General features: G+C 47.3%; 5 protein-coding genes across 5 annotated transcripts; 4 read left to right on the top strand and 1 right to left on the bottom strand.

Annotated features, from left to right (window-relative positions):
- Positions 1–143: 143 nt before the first annotated feature.
- Positions 144–1,585, top strand: BHQ10_005311 (uncharacterized protein; the record flags this gene model as incomplete). Its single annotated transcript, XM_040877774.1, has 4 exons — positions 144–235; positions 288–1,048; positions 1,108–1,461; positions 1,521–1,585. The coding sequence occupies 4 exons, from the start codon at positions 144–146 to the stop codon at positions 1,583–1,585; spliced, it is 1,272 nt and encodes a 423-aa protein (XP_040733815.1).
- An 899-nt stretch (positions 1,586–2,484) lies between these two features.
- Positions 2,485–4,729, top strand: BHQ10_005312 (uncharacterized protein; the record flags this gene model as incomplete). The annotated part of the gene is made up of 4 exons (XM_040877775.1): positions 2,485–2,667; positions 2,723–3,913; positions 3,969–4,131; positions 4,182–4,729. 4 exons carry the CDS (start codon positions 2,485–2,487, stop codon positions 4,727–4,729), a joined length of 2,085 nt encoding a protein of 694 aa, XP_040733816.1.
- A 2,572-nt stretch (positions 4,730–7,301) lies between these two features.
- On the top strand, positions 7,302–8,831 carry BHQ10_005313 (uncharacterized protein; the record flags this gene model as incomplete). Its single annotated transcript, XM_040877776.1, has 1 exon — positions 7,302–8,831. The coding sequence occupies one exon, from the start codon at positions 7,302–7,304 to the stop codon at positions 8,829–8,831; it is 1,530 nt and encodes a 509-aa protein (XP_040733817.1).
- Positions 8,832–9,606: 775 nt separating this feature from the next.
- BHQ10_005314 (uncharacterized protein) lies at positions 9,607–17,021 on the top strand (the record flags this gene model as incomplete). The annotated part of the gene is made up of 4 exons (XM_040877777.1): positions 9,607–9,620; positions 9,677–13,339; positions 14,117–15,243; positions 16,078–17,021. The coding sequence occupies 4 exons, from the start codon at positions 9,607–9,609 to the stop codon at positions 17,019–17,021; spliced, it is 5,748 nt and encodes a 1,915-aa protein (XP_040733818.1).
- A 2,194-nt stretch (positions 17,022–19,215) lies between these two features.
- Positions 19,216–19,927, bottom strand: BHQ10_005315 (uncharacterized protein; the record flags this gene model as incomplete). Its single annotated transcript, XM_040877778.1, has 2 exons — positions 19,216–19,403; positions 19,459–19,927. The coding sequence occupies 2 exons, from the start codon at positions 19,925–19,927 to the stop codon at positions 19,216–19,218; spliced, it is 657 nt and encodes a 218-aa protein (XP_040733819.1).
- Positions 19,928–20,029: the final 102 nt, after the last annotated feature.

A 20,029-nucleotide genomic window follows, 5' to 3' on the forward strand; every position in this document is an offset into this window, starting at 1 on the left:
AACTTAGCGCGCTGCGTCTATCCCGCCTATCGGAGCTTGGGTTAGGTATTTTGCGGAGCTTCTTTTCATGCTGTTGGGGACATCGAGGCTTTTTTTCGGTATGGGTTGAGCGCAAGCGTTCTTTTCAGTCATTCATTTACATAATGGCCGCACATTTTACAGAATGGCGCAAATTGCCCATCAGTCTGAGTGAGCTCTGTATCAATACCACGTTGAGATGCGGCCAATCTTTCAGGTCGGTGGACACGAAGTCATTTTCAGAAGCAAGCTAATTGAGCTTTGGATAGATGGCAGCAAACGTCGGACAATGACGAATGGCGGTGCGTCCTTCGCGGGCGTCTCATATCATTGCGACAGGACCCGTCGTACTTGTATTATCGATCTTGCGCTGCCCGAAAACCCCTGGTTACGCCTTCGCTTCCGACGAATGGTACAGTAAACGCATCAGACGAAACGCGCGAAATAGTCACTCATTACCTCAACCTGACGTCCAACCTTACCGATCTATACGACCAATGGTCTGGCTCCGACCCTAATTTCAAGAAAAAAGCGCCCAACTTCACGGGCATCCGTATTCTACGACAGGATGCCTGGGAGGCTCTGGTGTCATTTATATGCAGTAGTAACAACAACATAGCCCGCATATCGCAAATGGTAGAGAAACTCTGCACAAATTACGGTGATCTGGTGGCTACCATTGACGATCGATCCTACCACGATTTCCCACCACCAGAAGCTTTGACAGGCAAGGATGTTGAAGCACGACTTAGAGAATTGGGGTTTGGTTATCGTGCGAAATATATATATCAGACTGCGATTATGGTTTCAGAAAAGGAAAAGGGATGGTTAGACTCTCTGCGCAATCCTGAGAGTCCTGCGTTTGGCTGTGCGCCGAGCCCGGGAGGAGAAATGCGTCCTGAAGGTAGAGAGGGATATCGCGACGCACATGAAAAACTTCTCGAACTACAAGGCGTCGGGCCTAAGGTGGCTGACTGCGTTTGCTTAATGGGTCTTGGCTGGGGAGAAGCAGTACCGGTCGACACACACGGTCAGTGACGCATATTTGATTCGATGCAGGAACTTTTTGACTGACAAAATACCAATCAGTCTGGCAAATTGCGCAACGAGATTATAAGTTCGGCAAGGGCGGTAACAAGTCCTTGACGAAAGCCACCTACGATGCCGTTGGAGCACACTTTCGCAAACTCTGGGGCAAAGAAGCCGGGTGGGCTCATAGTGTTTTGTTTACGGCAGATCTCAGAAGTTTTTCTGATCGGCTGGCTACTAAGGTGGAGGTTAAAGTCAAGCAGGAAGATGATGTGCCGGTGAAGACGACTATTACATCTACGGTTGCTGTTAAGCGGCCACTTGAAGACGATGATACCAAGCCGGTTAAGAAAGAAGATCTTGTTGTCCAGGCAGCCGAGACGGTGGTTACTCGCAGGAGATCCAAACGGCAACGTAGGTGATGCGATGGTTAAGCGGTATAAGAATCGCATCAGATCGATGCGTTTCATCAGTCACTCTGAAGATCTCCAATGTATATGTAATGTCTCCGGATCTTTCGGTGGAAGAATTGGAGTAAGTCGGCGGTTGGTGCGGGGAAACGTATCCACTGGGTGGCCTCGACTCCGTCACAAGTCACGAGGCGCGCAGAAATAGATCAAACATCGGATCATTCAGGAGCTCGGTGACTGTTCTCGATCGCTATTACCTATACGGGCACGATGCACATAATGTACAACCAGCGCTTGCTTCTGAACACATGAAGACGGCGTGTGAAGCAGACGGACCTTCTCCGAGCCGGCGGCACTTGCGTGTCCGCTATACTTGCCAGATCGAGACAGGCCGTGATTGGGAGAAAATGCCGCACTCCTTACAGCAGGGCGTGGGGGATATTTTATCCGTATACATATGTATTATCAACAATAGAACGAATCGAGAGAGGTGAAGGACACTTCAGTAGTTATATAATCTGTGATGGTATGCATCGGTTAGTTATAAGAGAAAAAGAAAAGAGACTCGGTTAAATGCTGGCATGGCAGGKGCGGTCACAAGTCCGAACAGGCAGTTCAGGCCAGGAACAGAAGGAGCAGCCGGCAAAGGCGGTGTGCCTCTCGTGGTTCGGGGCAAAAACTTTTCGCTATCAAATTGCCGCCGAGCGGGCCTGCCCTGACTGACTGAATGTTTTCTGTGGAGATTCGCTGTGACTCGTCTTTCGCTTCATGCCTTTCCACGCATACACTGTAGATTGTGTTATTCGTGTGTTGCGATTGCTTGTTGAGGGCATTTCTTATCTTATTTCCATATTTCATTCTCATTTCTTTGTTTTGTTCTCGGTTGGTTCACAAAAGAGGCGCCGTTTGTTATTGCTCCCTTTACTAATCGTCAATTGACCGACCCCAGCATATGAACCATCGGTCATCGCAATTCCATCGTTTCCATCATTTCTTAGCGATAGATTTCTAGAAAGCCGGTTACAGCATGTCAAAAGTCACCGCAGCCGTCAAGGCAACCTTGGTCGGAACCCAGGAGGAGGAGCTTTCAGTGTCGCAGCAGATCAAGACCAACTTCATACAACATGCGCGCAAGGATGAGAGCTCCGGAGAGCTCTACATGACCGAAGACGAATTCGTCGATGCCATTGCGCCCAAACATCAAGATTATGTGAGTATTAGCATTTACCGCATTTCAATGCTGTCTCTGATAGAATGTACTTCAGCACAAAATCCGACGTGATCAATATGGAATCCTTTTCCGCGTCGCAGATCGCAGAAGGGAGGGACGTATCAATTTGACCGACTGGGCCGCATTCGAGAACCTCTTAGCAAAGCCCGACGCTGAATACGAAATTGCGTTCCGTTTGTTCGATGTGGAAGGAACTGGCGCGATCAAATTCGAGACCTTCAAAAAGCTGTACGACCAGAACAAGGGATCCGAAACTATCCCGTTCGACTGGAACTCCGAGTGGGCTTCGTTGTATATCGGAAGAAAGAAAACTCGCCATGACATGACCTACCCTCAATTCGCCCAGATGCTTCGCGGACTTCAAGGAGAGCGTATACGCCAGGCATTCCACCTTTTCGACAAGGACGGTGATGGATATATCGCACCAGAAGACTTTCAGCGCATTATCCTTGAGACCTCGAAACATAAGCTTTCCGACTACCTCCTAGAACACCTCCCTACCTTGTGTAACATATCGTCCGGAAGCAAGATTTCCTACGCCAACGTGCGCGCCTTTCAAAATATCATCCGTGAGATGGATATGATTGATGTTATTATTCGGGAGGCAACCAAGAAGAGTTCGGACGGAAAGATCACCCGTGCCGAATTCCTCAATGAAGCCGCGCGCATCACACGTTTCTCGCAATTCACACCCATGGAAGCGGACATTTTGTTCCACTTTGCAGGCTTGGAAGCTCCTAGCGGGAGATTGTCCTTGAAAGATTTCGCAAAGGTGATTGATGCGTCGTGGCAAACCGCCGATCGCGGCCTAGATAACCTTTCCGGAGGAATCGCCAAAGTGGAAGAAAATGCCAAATCGTTTCTGCAGAGTCTTCTCGAGTCCGCCCACCACTTCGGTCTTGGAAGTATTGCAGGTGCCTTTGGTGCCTTCATGGTCTACCCCATTGACTTGGTCAAGACCCGCATGCAGAATCAACGTAGTGCTCGACCGGGAGAGAGACTGTACAACAACTCCATTGATTGCGCCAGAAAGGTCATTCGCAATGAGGGCATCCGTGGTTTGTACTCCGGTGTCATTCCGCAATTAATCGGTGTTGCCCCTGAGAAGGCCATCAAATTGACGGTCAATGACTTGGTCCGTGGTTACGCTACCGATAAGGAGACTGGCAAGATCAAATTGCCATGGGAGATCCTGGCTGGTGCCTCTGCCGGTGGTTGTCAAGTCGTAAGTGGCCTTGAACTAATATGCTATTGATTTTTACTAATTTTACATTATTAAGGTTTTCACCAACCCATTAGAAATTGTCAAAATTCGTCTCCAAGTGCAAGGTGAGCTTGCAAAGAGCGTGGAGGGAACCCCGAAACGCTCTGCGATGTGGATTGTCCGAAATTTGGGTCTTGTTGGGTTGTACAAGGGTGCAAGTGCCTGTCTTCTTCGTGATGGTGAGTATCATGCTTGACGTGTCTTGAACAGTATTCTGATTAGCTGATAGTCCCGTTCTCTGCTATTTACTTCCCTACCTACGCGCACTTGAAATCAGACTTCTTCGGAGAGACCGCCACACATAAACTCGGTGTTTTGCAACTTCTCACAGCCGGTGCTATCGCTGGTATGCCTGCAGCGTATCTGACCACGCCATGCGATGTGATCAAGACACGTCTGCAGGTAGAAGCACGCAAGGGAGAAACAAAATACACCTCTCTGCGTCACTGCGCGTCTACCATCATGAGGGAGGAAGGCTTCAAGGCTTTCTTCAAGGGCGGCCCAGCTCGTATTCTCCGATCATCACCTCAGTTCGGTTTCACACTAGCCGCATATGAGGTTTTGCAAAAGGCATTGCCGTTACCTGGATCCGAGGATCACGGCGCGCCTATTTCCACGGCTGGAACGTCCTCGGTGCCATCAACCACCGCCCCACTTCCCTACCTTCGATCAAGAAATGCTCTGAAATTGATTCTTGATCTTGACGAGAATTTTGGTCGCATCAAAGTGCCCGAAGGTGCTTCACTTCCCAAAATATTCGGCGGATCTAAGCAATAAGCTCTTCTGCATTGACTGATTTACACAAAAATATGCATTCTCTTCAATGTCGATATCCGGATCTGCTACTGCATGACAATACTTACATCTTTCCTTCTCATCTCCATAATGTCACTGCATCTATCGCAAAACCTTCGTGCGACCTTTGGATTGGTACAGATCACGATATACAATTTCGCTTCCATGTCCTCGTGGATTTTGTTTTTCTCATTATTGCAAGCATGTTGGTTATATGTTCTTCCCTTTGTCCTTGTCTTCTTTCAGATAGAAAGATTTCCTGTATCAAACAATACTAGCTATACAGCTTGGTGTCATAGAAAGATGGACGTGGAGGTTGATGCTTTCTCTTGGGATGGTGCATCAAACCAGTCTTGGTCTTGTGTCTAGATAGAGTAAATTGTACATTCTACATATAGATACAGTTAATGTTTCTGGTTCAAGATACACTCAGTGAGTCAGTGCCTGGATAGTTACCGCAGTGGGGCCGCCAAAAGGCTGTACGTAGATCAACGGGGCATCCCCGCTGAAAGTCTTACCTTCTCTCTTGAAGTATGATACAGTATACGAACTGCACGTTACTCACCATGGGAGCAGGTAAAGTCGTGGCTACTTTAGTCGAATATGCTCTCATCTTCATAGCGGCAACCGTCGGGCTGTACGCTGCACTTCTGGCCCTTCTCACCACAAACACCTCCCTATCACTCGTAGGATAGCTGCACACCGTGCAAATGAGATGGCTCAAAGACCTCAATGTTCCCCGAACTTTTAGCTTTCCCACCCCTTTCTCAATCCAGACTCTTGACGGCGAGCTTCCATATCAACCGGGCAACCCTGCAAAATCCACGTTTTGACATTCGATTTTCGCGGGTTTGGGTACAGTACAAGCTCGCTATCTGAGAATGGACTTGTGCTTGACGCTCTCGCCGTCGTGGACTGGGCTATAAATGTCGCTGGTATTCCGGCGTCGCAGATCGTCATCTCCGGGCAGTAGATGGGTGGCCGCGGTAAGCATCGCTGTGTCGAAGCGACTTGCGCTACAGTCGCCGCCTGTGGTGTTTGCGCGTACGGTGCTTATTGCGCTGTTTATCGATTGTGCGACGCTGCTTTCGATGTATAGTGTGGCAGGTGTGATTCCGCTGCTGTCGCCGCTTGCGTAGTTTCTGGTGCTGTTCGACGATCTGCGACGTTATATACGGGATAAGTGGTCAATTAAACACCGTATTGCGCGCAATGTGCGGTTGAATGAGGTGAATGGCGAGCGATACCGCTTGACATACATACATACTCAGGACGATTACGATATCCCCTTGGCATCATTCGGAAGTACTGTTCTGGCAATCAGTCAACGCTTCTATTGCCGGTGATATTAGTGAGGAACTCGAACAGAAGAAGTTGGACTCAAAAGTAAATTTGGGTGCTGCTGGCTCTGTGGTGGAGTGTAAGTCGGATCATGGCGTTATAAGGGAGGAGATATTGAAGATTGGATTGCATGATTTTGTTATGGGTTATCCGGTTGTGACTGCGGCTGTGATGCGTGCTTTTGAAGCTGCGGATCCATCAAATGTCTCAATGGCTCGGCGTACCGATAAAGATATTTGGTGACAACATCGCAGGAAGAAAACAGTGATGAGCCCTCTGGGAAATGCTGCGTGGAGAAATTCATCAGGCTGTGAGGAATATTGGTGTCCAGATCACGGTACAGCGGCGTTACGAAGCCATCATCAGAAGATACGGCTTCATATGGTGTCTTGTTATTGTCGCCCGGCGTCGTCTTAGGGACCGTTCTACTAGGTACCCTTGTATCAGGCGAATAGTTCCACGTCCCTCCGGCCAAATCCGTTGCTCAAAGACCTTGATATGTGGATATTTTTCTGCGCTCGACAAATAGCTATGGAATAATTAGGACTCTGACTGCGGTGTTTTCACTTCTATGGCGGATACATACTTAGCTGCTGCTAATCCTGCTGCTCCGGCTCCAATAATGGCAATCTGATGAACCTTGAAGTCGCCGTTGATAGTCTCCGCCACACTGCCCAAGATGATACCTAGGTAGCAATAAGTACTGAAGTGGTGTTTATATGAAATCGATCCTTGCAAGTGCTGAATATAAGATCTTCGGTATCAGACCTTTTTTTGCACGACTTCCAGGCCTCTTATTGCGTTCTCCAAAAGAAACACCTCATGACTTCTTTTCACTTATCGGAGCCTTATCGGCAATTGTTGCATTTAAGCCCAATCTGGAAATAAACATCGGAGCTCCGCCGACTGGGTCCGCCAAACCAATGTGCTGTCGGCCCCGCTCCGTCTGATTCTACTGGACTTGCTCCTATCGTATTATTGTCACTGGCTATCACGACTTCATGGATAGCTCTTGCATCAGTCTTGGACGCAATGGCAACATTGCGAACTTACGAGTATCACCGTGGTTATATGGACTGAGACCGAACGACATAAATGGCGATTCCCAAACTAAACCTTCCTGTAGAAGGTCGATGTCCTTTGTTGGAGGCTCTTGGTGTGAGTTGAGTAACATTTCTCTGAGAGACAGACACGTTCTTGATACGCCAGCACAATGGCTTCATCTGTCCATCAGGTCGTTCAAGACCCCAGAGTGATTCAGGGTAAAGACCCCGAAATCAGTATCAAATATGGTCATGATGGCGACACCACGACGAACAGCTCGACAGAGCCGGCACCACACAAACATCCATGGCTGCACTGGCATGAGCCAGGCACATCAAAAGCCGACAAGAGATTAATCTTTAAACTCGACTTTTTCCTGCTCAGTTTCAGCTGTCTCTACTTCTTCATCAAACAGCTTGATCAAAACAACATCTCTAATGCTTACGTTTCGGGTATGCAGGAGGAGCTCAAGTTCGGACCGGGAAACGAACTTAGCTGGATGAATACCTATTTCAACATTGGCGTTATCATCGGAGGTCCTATATCTAATCTGACGCTGACCAAAATCCGACCTCGATTTTGGCTGCCTGGGTGTCTTTTGGCTTGGTCTTTATTCGTGCTCGGCTTTTCCAAGTCTACAAAGGCGTCCGAGTTTTATGCTTTGCGATTCTGTGTTGGTCTCTTTGAGTCTGCGGCCTGGCCTGGAGTTCAGTATGTACTTGGATGTTGGTACAAGAGATCCGAGATTGCACGACGCAGTGGCTTATTTGTGATGTCCGGCGTCCTGGGTCAGATGTTTTCGGGTTATTTGCAGTCTGCGCTCTATCGTGGCATGGAGGGAAAAGGTGGATTGTCTGCTTGGCGATGGCTTTTCATTTTTGATTTCATTCTAGCGGTGCCGGTTGCGCTTTACGGTCTATTTTTCTATCCTGACACGCCGCAGAACACTCGAGCCTTTTACTTGTCTGAAATTGAACGGGAGCGTGCAAGAACCCGAATCGAGGAAGATGGTCGCACCCCTATTGGCAAGTTCGATTTGTCCGTGATCAGTCGGGTTCTCAGATCCTGGCAATTCTACACATTTACACTTGCCTACGCTTTCTGGACCTTGACGGCTGGTTCGTACGTCATGCAGTACTTTCAAATCTGGCTGAAGTCGCTTGGCACCTACTCCGTGCCGCAGATTAACAATATCCCAACCGGCTTAGGGGCTGTCAACTTCGTCTTCATGGTCAGCACCGGTATCATCATTGACAGAATTGGCAAATTCAGCCCCGTCTGTTTCGCGGTAGGCTGTCTTTTAACGTTCTGTTTTGCTATTTTCACCGCTTGGCCTGCATCGCAGTCTCTCAAGATGGCCGCTTTCCTGCTCTCGGGCTGCTATGGATGTTATACCCCGATTTTAGCAGGTTGGGTTAATTCAACTTGTGGTGGTGATCAGCAACTTCGTGCTTTGACGCTTGCTTTTATGGTTAGTTTTGGACAGGCGGTGGTGATTCCGTTTCAGCAGTACCAGCTGCCTAGTGGGCAGGCGCCGAAATTTAGCCACACTCATGGTTGGGCGAGTGCGTTGTGCTTTGTTATAGCACTGACGCTCTGGACTGGCTTTGGCATTGATTTTGTTAGTCGAGTATTTGGGAAAGGAAAGGAGACTGCGAGGCCGGGGCCAGATGAGGTGGACCCTGGATCATCAGCTTAGGATGCGTCAGGGATTAGCATTGTGTCTCGTTAGATAAGCTCATAATAACACCACTTACCCAAAATACGGCACGTGTTCTTTCAATATAATTGTGAAATCGTTTTGTAGGCTGTTAGGTTTAGATCCATGTAACTACGAACCTCGATTTAGTCCATAGAGTACTCCCGCCTTCATGCATTTCCCATCATTTTGATTCCCGGATGCTATCTATCTGTGGCTTTGCTTCCATGTAAGATAAAATAGTACAAATTACTGAACAGGTAATCTTCCAATTAAAATCCTTAAAGTGCATAGCCTCGGAGGTCAAGTCAGGTAGATATAGCCTTGCGGCGCATGCTATGTGGCACATCCTTGTGTAACAGCCTTGCATCACAGACACATAAACAATTGGCCCTCGTGTATTTATTCTTTCTTTCTTTCCTCGACGCTGTTTGTGCATGAGTTTCACATGAACGTGACAGGCTTTTATTGGTTACAATTGAGGCCATATCTTAACGGCATTTGCCAGTCAAGATATCGATCCATTAGTATAAGAGACCACATAAATCATGTGGAAAATTTCTTGCTTTTTCTCTCCTTGGATGACAAAATTAATTATATCCATATTGACCATTTTTCCTTTTAACCTTCTAATAAATTCTAGCTGCGACTCTAAAGCAAATCTTTACTTTGTCGTTACCTTGAAGACGTCCCGAGCCCTAATAAAACTCAACACACGAGAATTTATGACTATTGGTAATAGTGATTGGTATTTCTCTTGGACGAAGGCTTTAGCATGGCACCTCAAGGGTTCGTTTTCGAGCATCACCATACCCATTTCAAGTCTGTCCCACTAATTCGAACAGGGTATGTCGTCAATTTGCGATCAACGGAACGTGCAAGTACAGGAACTGCAAATTTCAGCACATAGCAAATGGACAGAAACCATCCAATACCGTGAGAAATTCTGCACCGCCGTCCAACAACTTGTCCAACTCGGAGAGAGAGTTTCGATCCTGGAAGTATAGCATTCCTCTGAACAGCAAAATTGTACTGCCTGGCGGCAAGCTTGCTGCGATATTTCAGAACGCGTATCGACTGATTGGAGTCGATGTAGGTGTTCGTCAATCAGTCATTCAGAAGCTCTCTGAGGAGGGTGGTCTTGCGTGTATCAAGATGCTGGTAGAACAAAACTTTGAACAACTTTCTGTAAGCACGAAGCAGCACTTATTCAAAACGCAATTTGTTCCACTACTAAAAACCGTTGCTCATCCTGACGTGTTGCAATCGTTGATACTCGAACGGTCGGTCGGAACCATTTACAATTTCCTATTTGGAGTTGGGGGAGAAAGAGCCTCAGGGCTCCTGACATTCTGTTCCGAAATTCTCATGCACTGCACCGAAGATGAATCTACTTCGGAGTGGCTCGAGGCTTCTCTTGTAGTATTCTCGCGGATCGTGGATCTCAACTCCACAGCGCTTGTTCAGGAATCCCTGAAGAACTGTGCGAGTCACTTTCAGACGATATTCAGTACATTGGTCACTGATCACCCAGAAAATCCCTTGCACGAGTCACGAGTGCATCTGGAGCGCTTACTTCGCCGCTTTCATATTGGTATTCTGCTTCCAAATATGACTCAAGACGAACCATCCAAAGAGCCAAAGTCGCAAGGAGCTTTTGTTATCAGGTACGACCCTCCTGGTGGCCGCCACGACAATGACTTCAAAGATATCAGTCAAATCCGCATTATGCCGACCTTTCAAGAGATTTGCAGTCGTCGTAGTGAGTACCTACCTCTGTACGACCCCTCACAGTGGCATGAAGATGGCCTTCACGGACTTTTGGATCGCAACTTCCGGTTACTGCGCGAAGACACTGTAGGCCTTCTCCGCGACGCCATCCACTCCGTACTCCAGTCATCACGAACCACCCCGAAACAGAAGAATCAACAGCGTACCAACGTTTATCAAGCTGGCAGAATCGTGGAGCTTGGATTCCACTGGCAGGACGGGCTTCAGTTCAAGCTTAGCTTTTCCCAACCGACTCAAGTCAGCAAAATGAGCGCCACACAACGTGAAGAATGGTGGAATATGTCCAAGCGTCTGCAATCTGGGGCTTTGGTCTGTCTTATCATGCAGCGGAACTTTGTGGTGTTCTGTACCGTCATCAACCCCGAAACGCAAGCGCCAACGCGAAAGCAACAAGGACGAGATAATACCAGATCCCAGATAAAGGACTCAGATGCTTTAAGGAAAAATTCCGAGGAAGCTTCTGTCTATCTGCAATTGACCAATGCGAGCGAGAGGAGTATTGAAATGGTCATGAAGCATTACACCAAGATTCATGATTCTCAAATCGCTCTTGTGGAATTCCCGGGTGTTCTTCTTCCTGCATTCGAGCCGACCATGAAAGCGCTTCAGTCAATGAGAAAAAGTGATAACCTTCCTTTCTCTGAATTACTCATCCCAAACAGCTCAAAAGTTGGGTCTCCGATTGATGTCCCCCCTCCTCTCTACGCAACGGATCCTGGCTTTCAGTTCAATCTAAGTTGCTTGATGCATGATAACAGCAACTTCTTTGTTCGTGTCGGTCATCCTACTGATTTGCAAAAGTTGTGTCAAAATTCGAGCCTGGACGACGCCCAAGCATCTGCTCTTGTTGACACGCTGCAACGAAAGATTGGCTTGATTCAAGGACCACCTGGAACCGGCAAGAGCTACACAGGTGTTGCGCTTGTTAAGGTTCTCTTGGCCAACAAGGGGGATGGGAAGAAGAAGAAGAAGAAACTCGGTCCAATAATCTGTGTGACCTACACGAATCATGCGCTAGATCAATTGTTGGAGTCCTTGTTGGAAAAGAATGTCACGAAGCAAATCGTTCGCATGGGAGGACAGTCAAAGTCTGAGACCCTGAAACCCTACAATCTGCGGGAGCTTGCCAGACGATTCGACAAGACAAAAATGGAAAAGAGTGCTTTGTGGAGTCACCATACTTCACTGGAAACGTGTGAGAAGGAATTCAACCAAATAGGGCTTCGAGAGGGTATCTCGCCGGCTCGTGTGATGGCCCATTTGCGCGACAGCTACCCTACATATTATAATCAGCTTTTTGGAATTGACGAAGAGGGTTTTCAGAAAGCGCATAACGATAATCCCGGAAAAGTGTTTGATCAATGGCGCAGGTCTGGTGGAAGAGTCTCAAAGGAACAGATTCGACATATCGAGCGACTTGAATCAATTCCTCTCTTACAAATGACACAGCCTGAGCGAGAGAGCCTCTACGCACATTGGCGGCTGCAAATACAAGAAGAGATGCACCAAGAATTGACCGGTATATGCCACTCGTATGCTCATACTAAACGCGACTTTGACAATATTCGAAGCGAAGTCGATCTGCGGTGCCTCAGCCAAGCCGATGTCATTGGGGTCACCACTACCGGATTAGCCAGAAATCTTGAGATGCTGCGAAGACTAAATTCCAAGATCGTGCTATGCGAAGAAGCTGGTGAAGTCCTCGAGTCGCATCTTCTTACAGCTTTGCTACCATCAGTAGAGCATGCCATTCTTATTGGAGACCACTATCAACTCCGTCCACAGGTGCAGAACTATGATCTCTCCCGCGAGAATAAGAATGGTGGAGAGAGATACTCACTGGATGTGTCTCTATTTGAACGTCTTGTTGAAACGGACAGTGCCATGGGCTGCGGACTACCTTATAGTACACTACAGACACAACGCCGTATGCACCCTTCCATCGCTCAGCTCGTGCGTGAGACGTTGTACCCACGGCTTCAAGATGCTCCTTCAGTGTCTGAGTACCCCGCTGTCAAGGGAATCCGTAAGAGATTGTTCTGGCTAGATCACCGCGAACTCGAGGGCAACCCGTCGAATTCGGAGGCAACAGCGACGTCGCGATGGAACGATTACGAAGTTGAAATGACTACTGCACTAGTCAACCACCTGATTTGTCAGGGAGAGTATGGCAGTGGCGAAATAGCCGTTCTCACGCCTTACTTGGGCCAGCTACAGAAATTGAGGAGGAGGCTTGGCAGGTCATTTGCAATCACCGTAGGGGATCGAGATCAAGATGATCTTGACAAGGCTGGTCTTCAAGAAGACGAAGAACAAGGCCCTACCCCAACTGCTGTGAAAGGTACACTCCTGCAAAACCTACGGGTAGCCACAATCGATAATTTTCAAGGAGAGGAAGCCAGCGTGATCGTTATTTCGCTAGTGCGCAGTAACCCGCAAAACAAATGTGGTTTCCTACGAACATCGAACCGAATCAACGTCCTTCTCTCTCGAGCAAAGCATGGAATGTACATCATTGGAAACTCCATGACCTCCATGCATATACCCATGTGGGCCGATGTCATCGATATATTCAAGCGCAACGAGAATATTGGCACAAGCTTGGAGTTGCAATGCCCACGCCATCCCGACACTTTGATCACAGTTTCGAATTCCGACGACTTTCCACGAGTTTCACCTGAAGGAGGATGTAATCTCCGATGCATCAACCGCTTATCGTGCGGCCATGCATGCATTCAGAAATGTCATTCAGAGGTTCTCCACAACGCTGTCCAATGCCTCGAACCTTGTCAGCGGCCGCGGAAGGGTTGCTCTCACTCTTGTACGAGGAAATGTGGTGAAAGATGTCCCATCAAATGTACAGAAGTTGTCTTTCAGGCAGATAGAAGACTGAGTTGCGGTCATGTGGTGCAAAGGCTTCCCTGCTGGCAGAGCCAGGATCTGTCAATCGTGCGTTGCTCTGTGCTTGTTGAGAAGACAGTCCCAAATTGCAACCATAAAGTTCGAGTTGCATGTCATGTTGATGTCGACTCGCCTCAGTACAAGTGTACGGTGCAGTGTGGGAGTGTATTGGCATGTGGTCATCCGTGCAAAAACCCATGTTCCAAGTGCATAACAAAATCTGACTCAGGGGAACTCAACACGGATCATGGTATCTGTCGACAGAAATGTGGCCGAAATCAAAATACGTGCGCTCACAGATGTGACATTGCTTGCCACGGTGAACAGCTATGCCCTCCATGTCAACTGCCCTGCGAAGTCCACTGCGGACATTCCAAATGCGCACGGAAGTGTTCAGAGCCTTGCACTCCTTGTGCTGAAGAGAAGTGTTTGTCGTCGTGTCCACATAGTACATGTTCCATGCCTTGTGCTGCGCCATGTAATCATGTTCCATGTTCAATGAGATGCGATAAGTTGCTGGCTTGTGGACACCAATGTCCATCGGTCTGCGGAGAGATCTGTCCGCCTGAGAAATACTGCCAAACCTGTGGCAGTGAAGAGATCAAGGATTACCCGGTCGACTTCATTTTGGGAGATGTATACAAAGACATCGACCTTGACGATAATCCGTGCATATTCCCCAAATGTGGACATTTTCTCACGATAGAGAATATGGATGGACTAATGGAGATGAACAAATACTACGTTCTCGACGAACGTGGAAAACCGAGTAGAATCTCCACCTCGTCGGATCCGTTTTCCATCAGCGACATCAAGGTATGTGCTAGCTGCCGTGGGCCACTGAGAGATATTGCTCGTTATGGACGCTTGGTTCGCCGGGCTATTTTGGATGAGTCTTTCAAAAAACTCGTTTTGTATTTGAACCGCGAATACGTTCCACTTGCGCAGGAGCTTCCACAGCGAATCCAACAATTACAGGATACCAAATTGGACCGATCTATTCCCTGGCCGAATGCGATCAACATTAAAGGTAAACGCGATGTTCTGGTTGATTGTATACGACTTATCATCTCCGCGAAACAAAACAGGAGATGGAAAGAGATTGTGGATTTGCGACAGCGCATCGCCACGTATCAGAAACGAGTCACCCCAGAGGAGCAACCGTACGCCAAAGTCCGTCAACTGGCCACAAATGCACGACGCCGACAAGAAACTGTCGAGTTCTCTGGTGACCTTGAATTTGGAAGTGAGGTCTTGCAAACTAAGGGATTCCTCCAAGGAACGGCATTGAGTCTGCGATTGGATATTGCACTGCTAGGCGACTTTTTTGAGCTATTTCGAAATACTCCCAAATCCGGAGAAATAAAAGTCGATATGGATCTATCAACTATAAGAGAGGAATGCGAGGTATTGATCAGAAACGCCTCTGAATCAAAACGTCTTCTCCATCAGGCAGAGGGCTACATATTCCTAGCTCAACTTCACGCACTTGAGCGACCATACGCCTCAGCACCCGAAATGGGAGAACAACACTTGACTCTAGGCACAGAAGCAATTGATCAAGCTAAGACACTTTGTAACGGACATCCGGCTCAAACTCAGGGCCTGATTACCGACATTGAAGGCGCGGAGAAGATGCTTCGTGGCACGACTTTTTACGCCAAAGTCACAAACGAAGAGCGCATGGCTGTTATTGCGGCCATGGCTCSCGAATTCAGCGGTACGGGKCATTGGTATTATTGTCAAAATGGACATCCGTTCACAATTGGAGAATGCGGTATGGCGATGCAAAGGTCTGTGTGTCCTGAATGTGGAGCGCCAGTTGGTGGTCAGAATCACCAGGCTGTAGAGGGGGTCACACATGCGACTGATCTGGAGGTCAATTTTGCACAAATGGGTTTGCATTGATCTTGATTGTCGATATACCAACACAACTAAATATGTGTATCATTGATTTGGTGCGTCTGTATGATACGGTATGATATGCTTGGAACAAATTGGAAGTCTTTTTGCGCCGTTGAACTTACCAAAAGATTGCATTATTGGGTCGACTACCATATGTAATTCCGAGAGAATGGAATTGAGCGAAGAAGTTGGTGTCAAATTCGTTGCTTGATGCTTGTGGTTACACTTCAAAGAGTGCTGATAGGCTGTATCAGCGTCAGACTAGACCAGATATAGTAACCAGCTGGTTTTCCGGACATTGAACGGAGTTAAACAAGGATTGTACAGACATATTATAGACTTCAGGTATGAAGACTGAAAATAGGCTGCAACGACATCGCCGTGGCCTTACCAACATTTGAAGCCTGAGAAGCTATAAGTAGGCCCGATTTTCCCTGTTGAAACTAGATCATTTTGCTTCCATTTTCCTCATTCCAAAAGCTTTTCAACTGTCGATATATTTGCTAAAGTTGTACCTAATTTTCACCTGAAAATCCACAATGCCATACCTTGCAGGAAAGAGAATCACCCAAAATGGCCTAGGACTAATGCGTATGCATCTCTCCCTACCAGAAGCATTGTGCACTAGCTAATCTCATCATTCTGATAGGCTTCACCCAACCCGGTTTCAGCCAACCGGACGAAGAGACTTTCAAAGTCCTCAAAGCTGCCATTGCCGCTGAAGTATATGTCTGGAACGGGGGCGATTTCTATGGAACCCCAGACAATAACTCTCTCCATCTCATGAAACGCTATTTCTCCGCCTATCCGGAGGACGCGGACAAGGTAGTGCTGTGTATCAAAAGCGGAATAAAGGATATGAGGACTTTCACTATGGACTGTTCCCCTGAAAACCTTCGTGCATCTGTTGATAATGCCCTCAAAATTCTTGACGGTAAGAAGAAGATTGATATCTTTGGTTGTGCAAGAACCGACCCTGCCGTTCCGGTGGAAGAAAGCATTAAGGCACTCGCGGAGATGAAGGCGGAGGGCAAAATCGGAGGAATCCAGCTGAGCGAGGTGCGGGTTGAAACAATTCGTCGAGCCGCAGCCGTCGCTAAAATCGATATGGTCGAGGCCGAAATCAGTCTATGGGCCACTGATGTCTTTGAGAATGGCGTGGCCACTATCTGCAGTGAAATGGGCATTGTCGTTGTAGCCCACACACCCCTAGGAGCGGGTATGCTCACTGGAAAATTCAAGAGCTTGGACGATGTGCCAAAGAATGACTATCATCGCAACTTTCCGCGTTGGCAGCCCGAGAACTTTGATACGAATTTGTTGCTTGTAAAGGAGTTGAAGACTTTTGCCACAGAGAAAGGTTGCACGACGTCTCAACTAGCTTTGAACTGGATCAAAATCCAGAGCCGAAAGCCGGGTATGCCCGTCCTTGTGCCTGTGGCTGGTTCAAGGACCGTAGAGAGGTTGTCTGAGAACGCAGAAGACATCGAACTGACCGATGATGACATCTCAAAGTTGAGTGCCATCTTGGATAAACACCCAGTTGCGGGCGATAGATATCCCCCGGCCGCAAAAGCATTGGTTGAGTACTAGGTGTGACATGTCTGAGAGGAGTACATATGATATTCTGCTGCAGCGGGTTAACGAGCGGAATAGCAATTGGATAGAATGATCAAATCGAGAAGTTCTCTTTTCCAAGTCGAAGCCACACTTTCCAGAAATTCTTTTGGTAGGCACTAGTGTCTTGTAATAATTGGTTCATCAATCTCTGGATGCCCGGGAATTGGCCTTCACTGAGGTCTTGTAAGCGTCGATATAGTATTTGCTTGAGCTGCTGTGGAAGGATAGCAAAAGTATACGCAGCATAGAGATGGAAAAATAGTGTACTGATTTGCACGCTTGAGACGCTTCCTGATGCCGCACCTAAAATGCAGTCTCCTGAAGCAGAAGAACATATTTTCGAGCAGCCAGAGACAATGGTACATATTGAATTGTGGAGCTTTTGGCTGATAAGGACAGGATCCGTTATGTCAGTGCCGCTGAGTGAGATAGTGCACTGTTCGCGTACGATGTCTGCTAACAAAACTCGCATCACTCGTATGTTGTTCCAACTCCTTCGCGTATTGTGATCTGGGTAAGTGATTGATGCAGCTTCAGAAGAAGACAAATCTTCTCTATATGTCAATGGAGGTAGGATATGGGACATTTCGTCCAATCTGCCCATAAGCCGATTAGCGTCAGAGATTGCCATTTCGGGGGGAACCCCATATCTCAGCATCTCTTTGAGCTGTGCATATTCAAGCAGCAATTCTAGAAAACGCCACTTTGGAGAGGCAGCTTTGTTTGTTATCACTCTCAATTTTAACGTCAATAGATCCCCAGGTATGTCTGTTTCATGGGCAAGGCAGTCAATAATGATGAATTCAGATAATCCTAAGAGGATGTTCATTCTGATAGGATCATTGAATTGATCGCCGTCGCGATAGAGTACGAGCCCGAGAGCGCCTCGTAGATGAGCGTTTGAAGGAATAATCTTTCCCTCCCAGGTGATGAGCCGCTCATAAACACTCAAAAGGAGCAATGACATCAATGTCGAGTTTTTCTTTACTTCAGTTGGCGATTGGATAGCAGTGGTTGTAAGCATCAATGCCGAGCCATAGTTAACACGCGCATCATGTAGGGCTGGAGCCGATTGATGGGAGAATGAAAAGAAAGCCAACCAGACAGCTTTAACCACCGTAGCTAAAAGGGGAAATCCGACCGATCCTGGAGGCCAAAAGACTCGCATGTATGTGAAAAGGTTGGCCTTATCCGTATCCGCAACATATTGCGAGATGAAAAGATTCTTTGCATGGATCTCAATTGAAGGGAGAAGCCTTGCTGGGATGGAGTCTGTGGAGGAATATGGACTTATGAGAGAGACCTCAGCTTGGCGTCTTTTGTCGATTGTTAATCTGGTTTCATCGTATATGATCAGGTCAGTGGGATTTGGATAGCCTGGGCACGAGATACCAGCTCGTGAACATTGCGAACAGCCGTTTATTTTTCTGTCGCACTACAATTACATTTGTTGAGCATATCGGGATGAGTTGGATTGAATCCAATTATGGGGTCTCACTTTTATGTCACGTCTTCGACAATTCCGGCATGATTTTGATGGCTTGCCGCGATAGACCATCCTGACAATTAGACGCTCCAAATTGACAATCAATTCACTTAATCTCTCTAATAAGCGAGCATTCTGGATGTTCAGATATTGGTAGCTGCCGCCTGGCGAGTTTGGAGTGAGTTGGGAAGGAGAAAGATCGGTTTCATCTGGAACGAAAGTAAATCCGCTTAAGAAACTTATGATATCTCCGCTATCTCCGACATGTTTCTATTCCCCGAAATATCCAACACTTAGTCAATGGAGTGCTCCCACAAATGCCAAGGCTGTTTTTTGACTAAGAACTATATATGTACCTATTTAGGTAGATTCTCCTTCCCTTATTTCCTTAGATCAATGATATTTTTTACAGCATATAATCACTTAGGTAAACTTGGACCGGATCCCTTGCATCTGAAAAGGGTTATGGTGCTTTCCCACAGGCTTAACGGCAACAAGTGGTCGTTACTTTATGCAATTAAAAAAAGAGATATGTTACAAAAGAAGAGCTATGTACAATAGTATACAGTGACGGTCGCCTCATAGGATGGGGAAAAACAGCGTAAATGTCCAAGCCGCAAGGCTATGAACGTATGGGTATCATTTTTTGAGGTCAATAGACCCGTAGCCATCAAAGCAAAATTAATAGAACCTGGCGCTTTTTGCAGTTCCAGCTGCAGGGGCAACAGCTGGTTGTGTAGATTTCTCCGACTTCATGACAGGATCCTTAGGTTTGTCCTTTCCGTCGCTCCAAATATCGTCGTCACTGCTTCGTTGATCATGGGACTTCTGGCGCCACACTGAGTCTTCATTTTCGATTTCTTGGAGAACTAGGAATAGTCAGCAGCCTGATGCTATTATGTCCCGAATGACGCTTGTACCGACCTTCTTCCCATTCTCTCTCCTTCACTTCATCGCCCGTTCCCAGTAGTCTTTCGACGTCGACAGTCTCTCCATTATTCACTTTTTGTATGACCTCCCGCAGTAGCCGTATCTTTGCATCTGCTTTTCGCGTATAGTTTTCAAAGTCCTTGCGCAGGACCAGCATCTGAATGGCCTGCGATCCTATAAGCGTCCATATCACGACGTAGAAAGTTGCCGGATTCCATTCTTTTGATCTCGTCTTTGGTGATATATTTGAGCCGCCGCCTCGAAAAAACTTAGGGATGATAGACTGCCATGTTGAGGCTTGAGCGATTTTCGGCACTGCCTCTGCTGTTGAGAGTAGACGAACTTGGAAGGTCTTGTTCATCGTCAATCCGACGTTCGGGATCCGGAATGTTCGCCATGGCGGGGTATAAAGGTGTTTTCTTGCTGTGGCAGCAAAAGAGCTCATGTTGAGGGTTGCTGACATCGTGGCCGATTGTTGTAGAAGATTGATTAATATCTTCAACATCCGCGGTGAATCTCCAAAAATGACCATGCCAAGACACCATCCAAAAAAGGATTAGTGTTA

Source organism: Talaromyces amestolkiae, assembly GCF_001896365.1.
Source record: "Talaromyces amestolkiae strain CIB chromosome Unknown scaffold9.1, whole genome shotgun sequence".
NCBI classification, from domain to species: Eukaryota; Fungi; Ascomycota; class Eurotiomycetes; order Eurotiales; family Trichocomaceae; genus Talaromyces; species Talaromyces amestolkiae.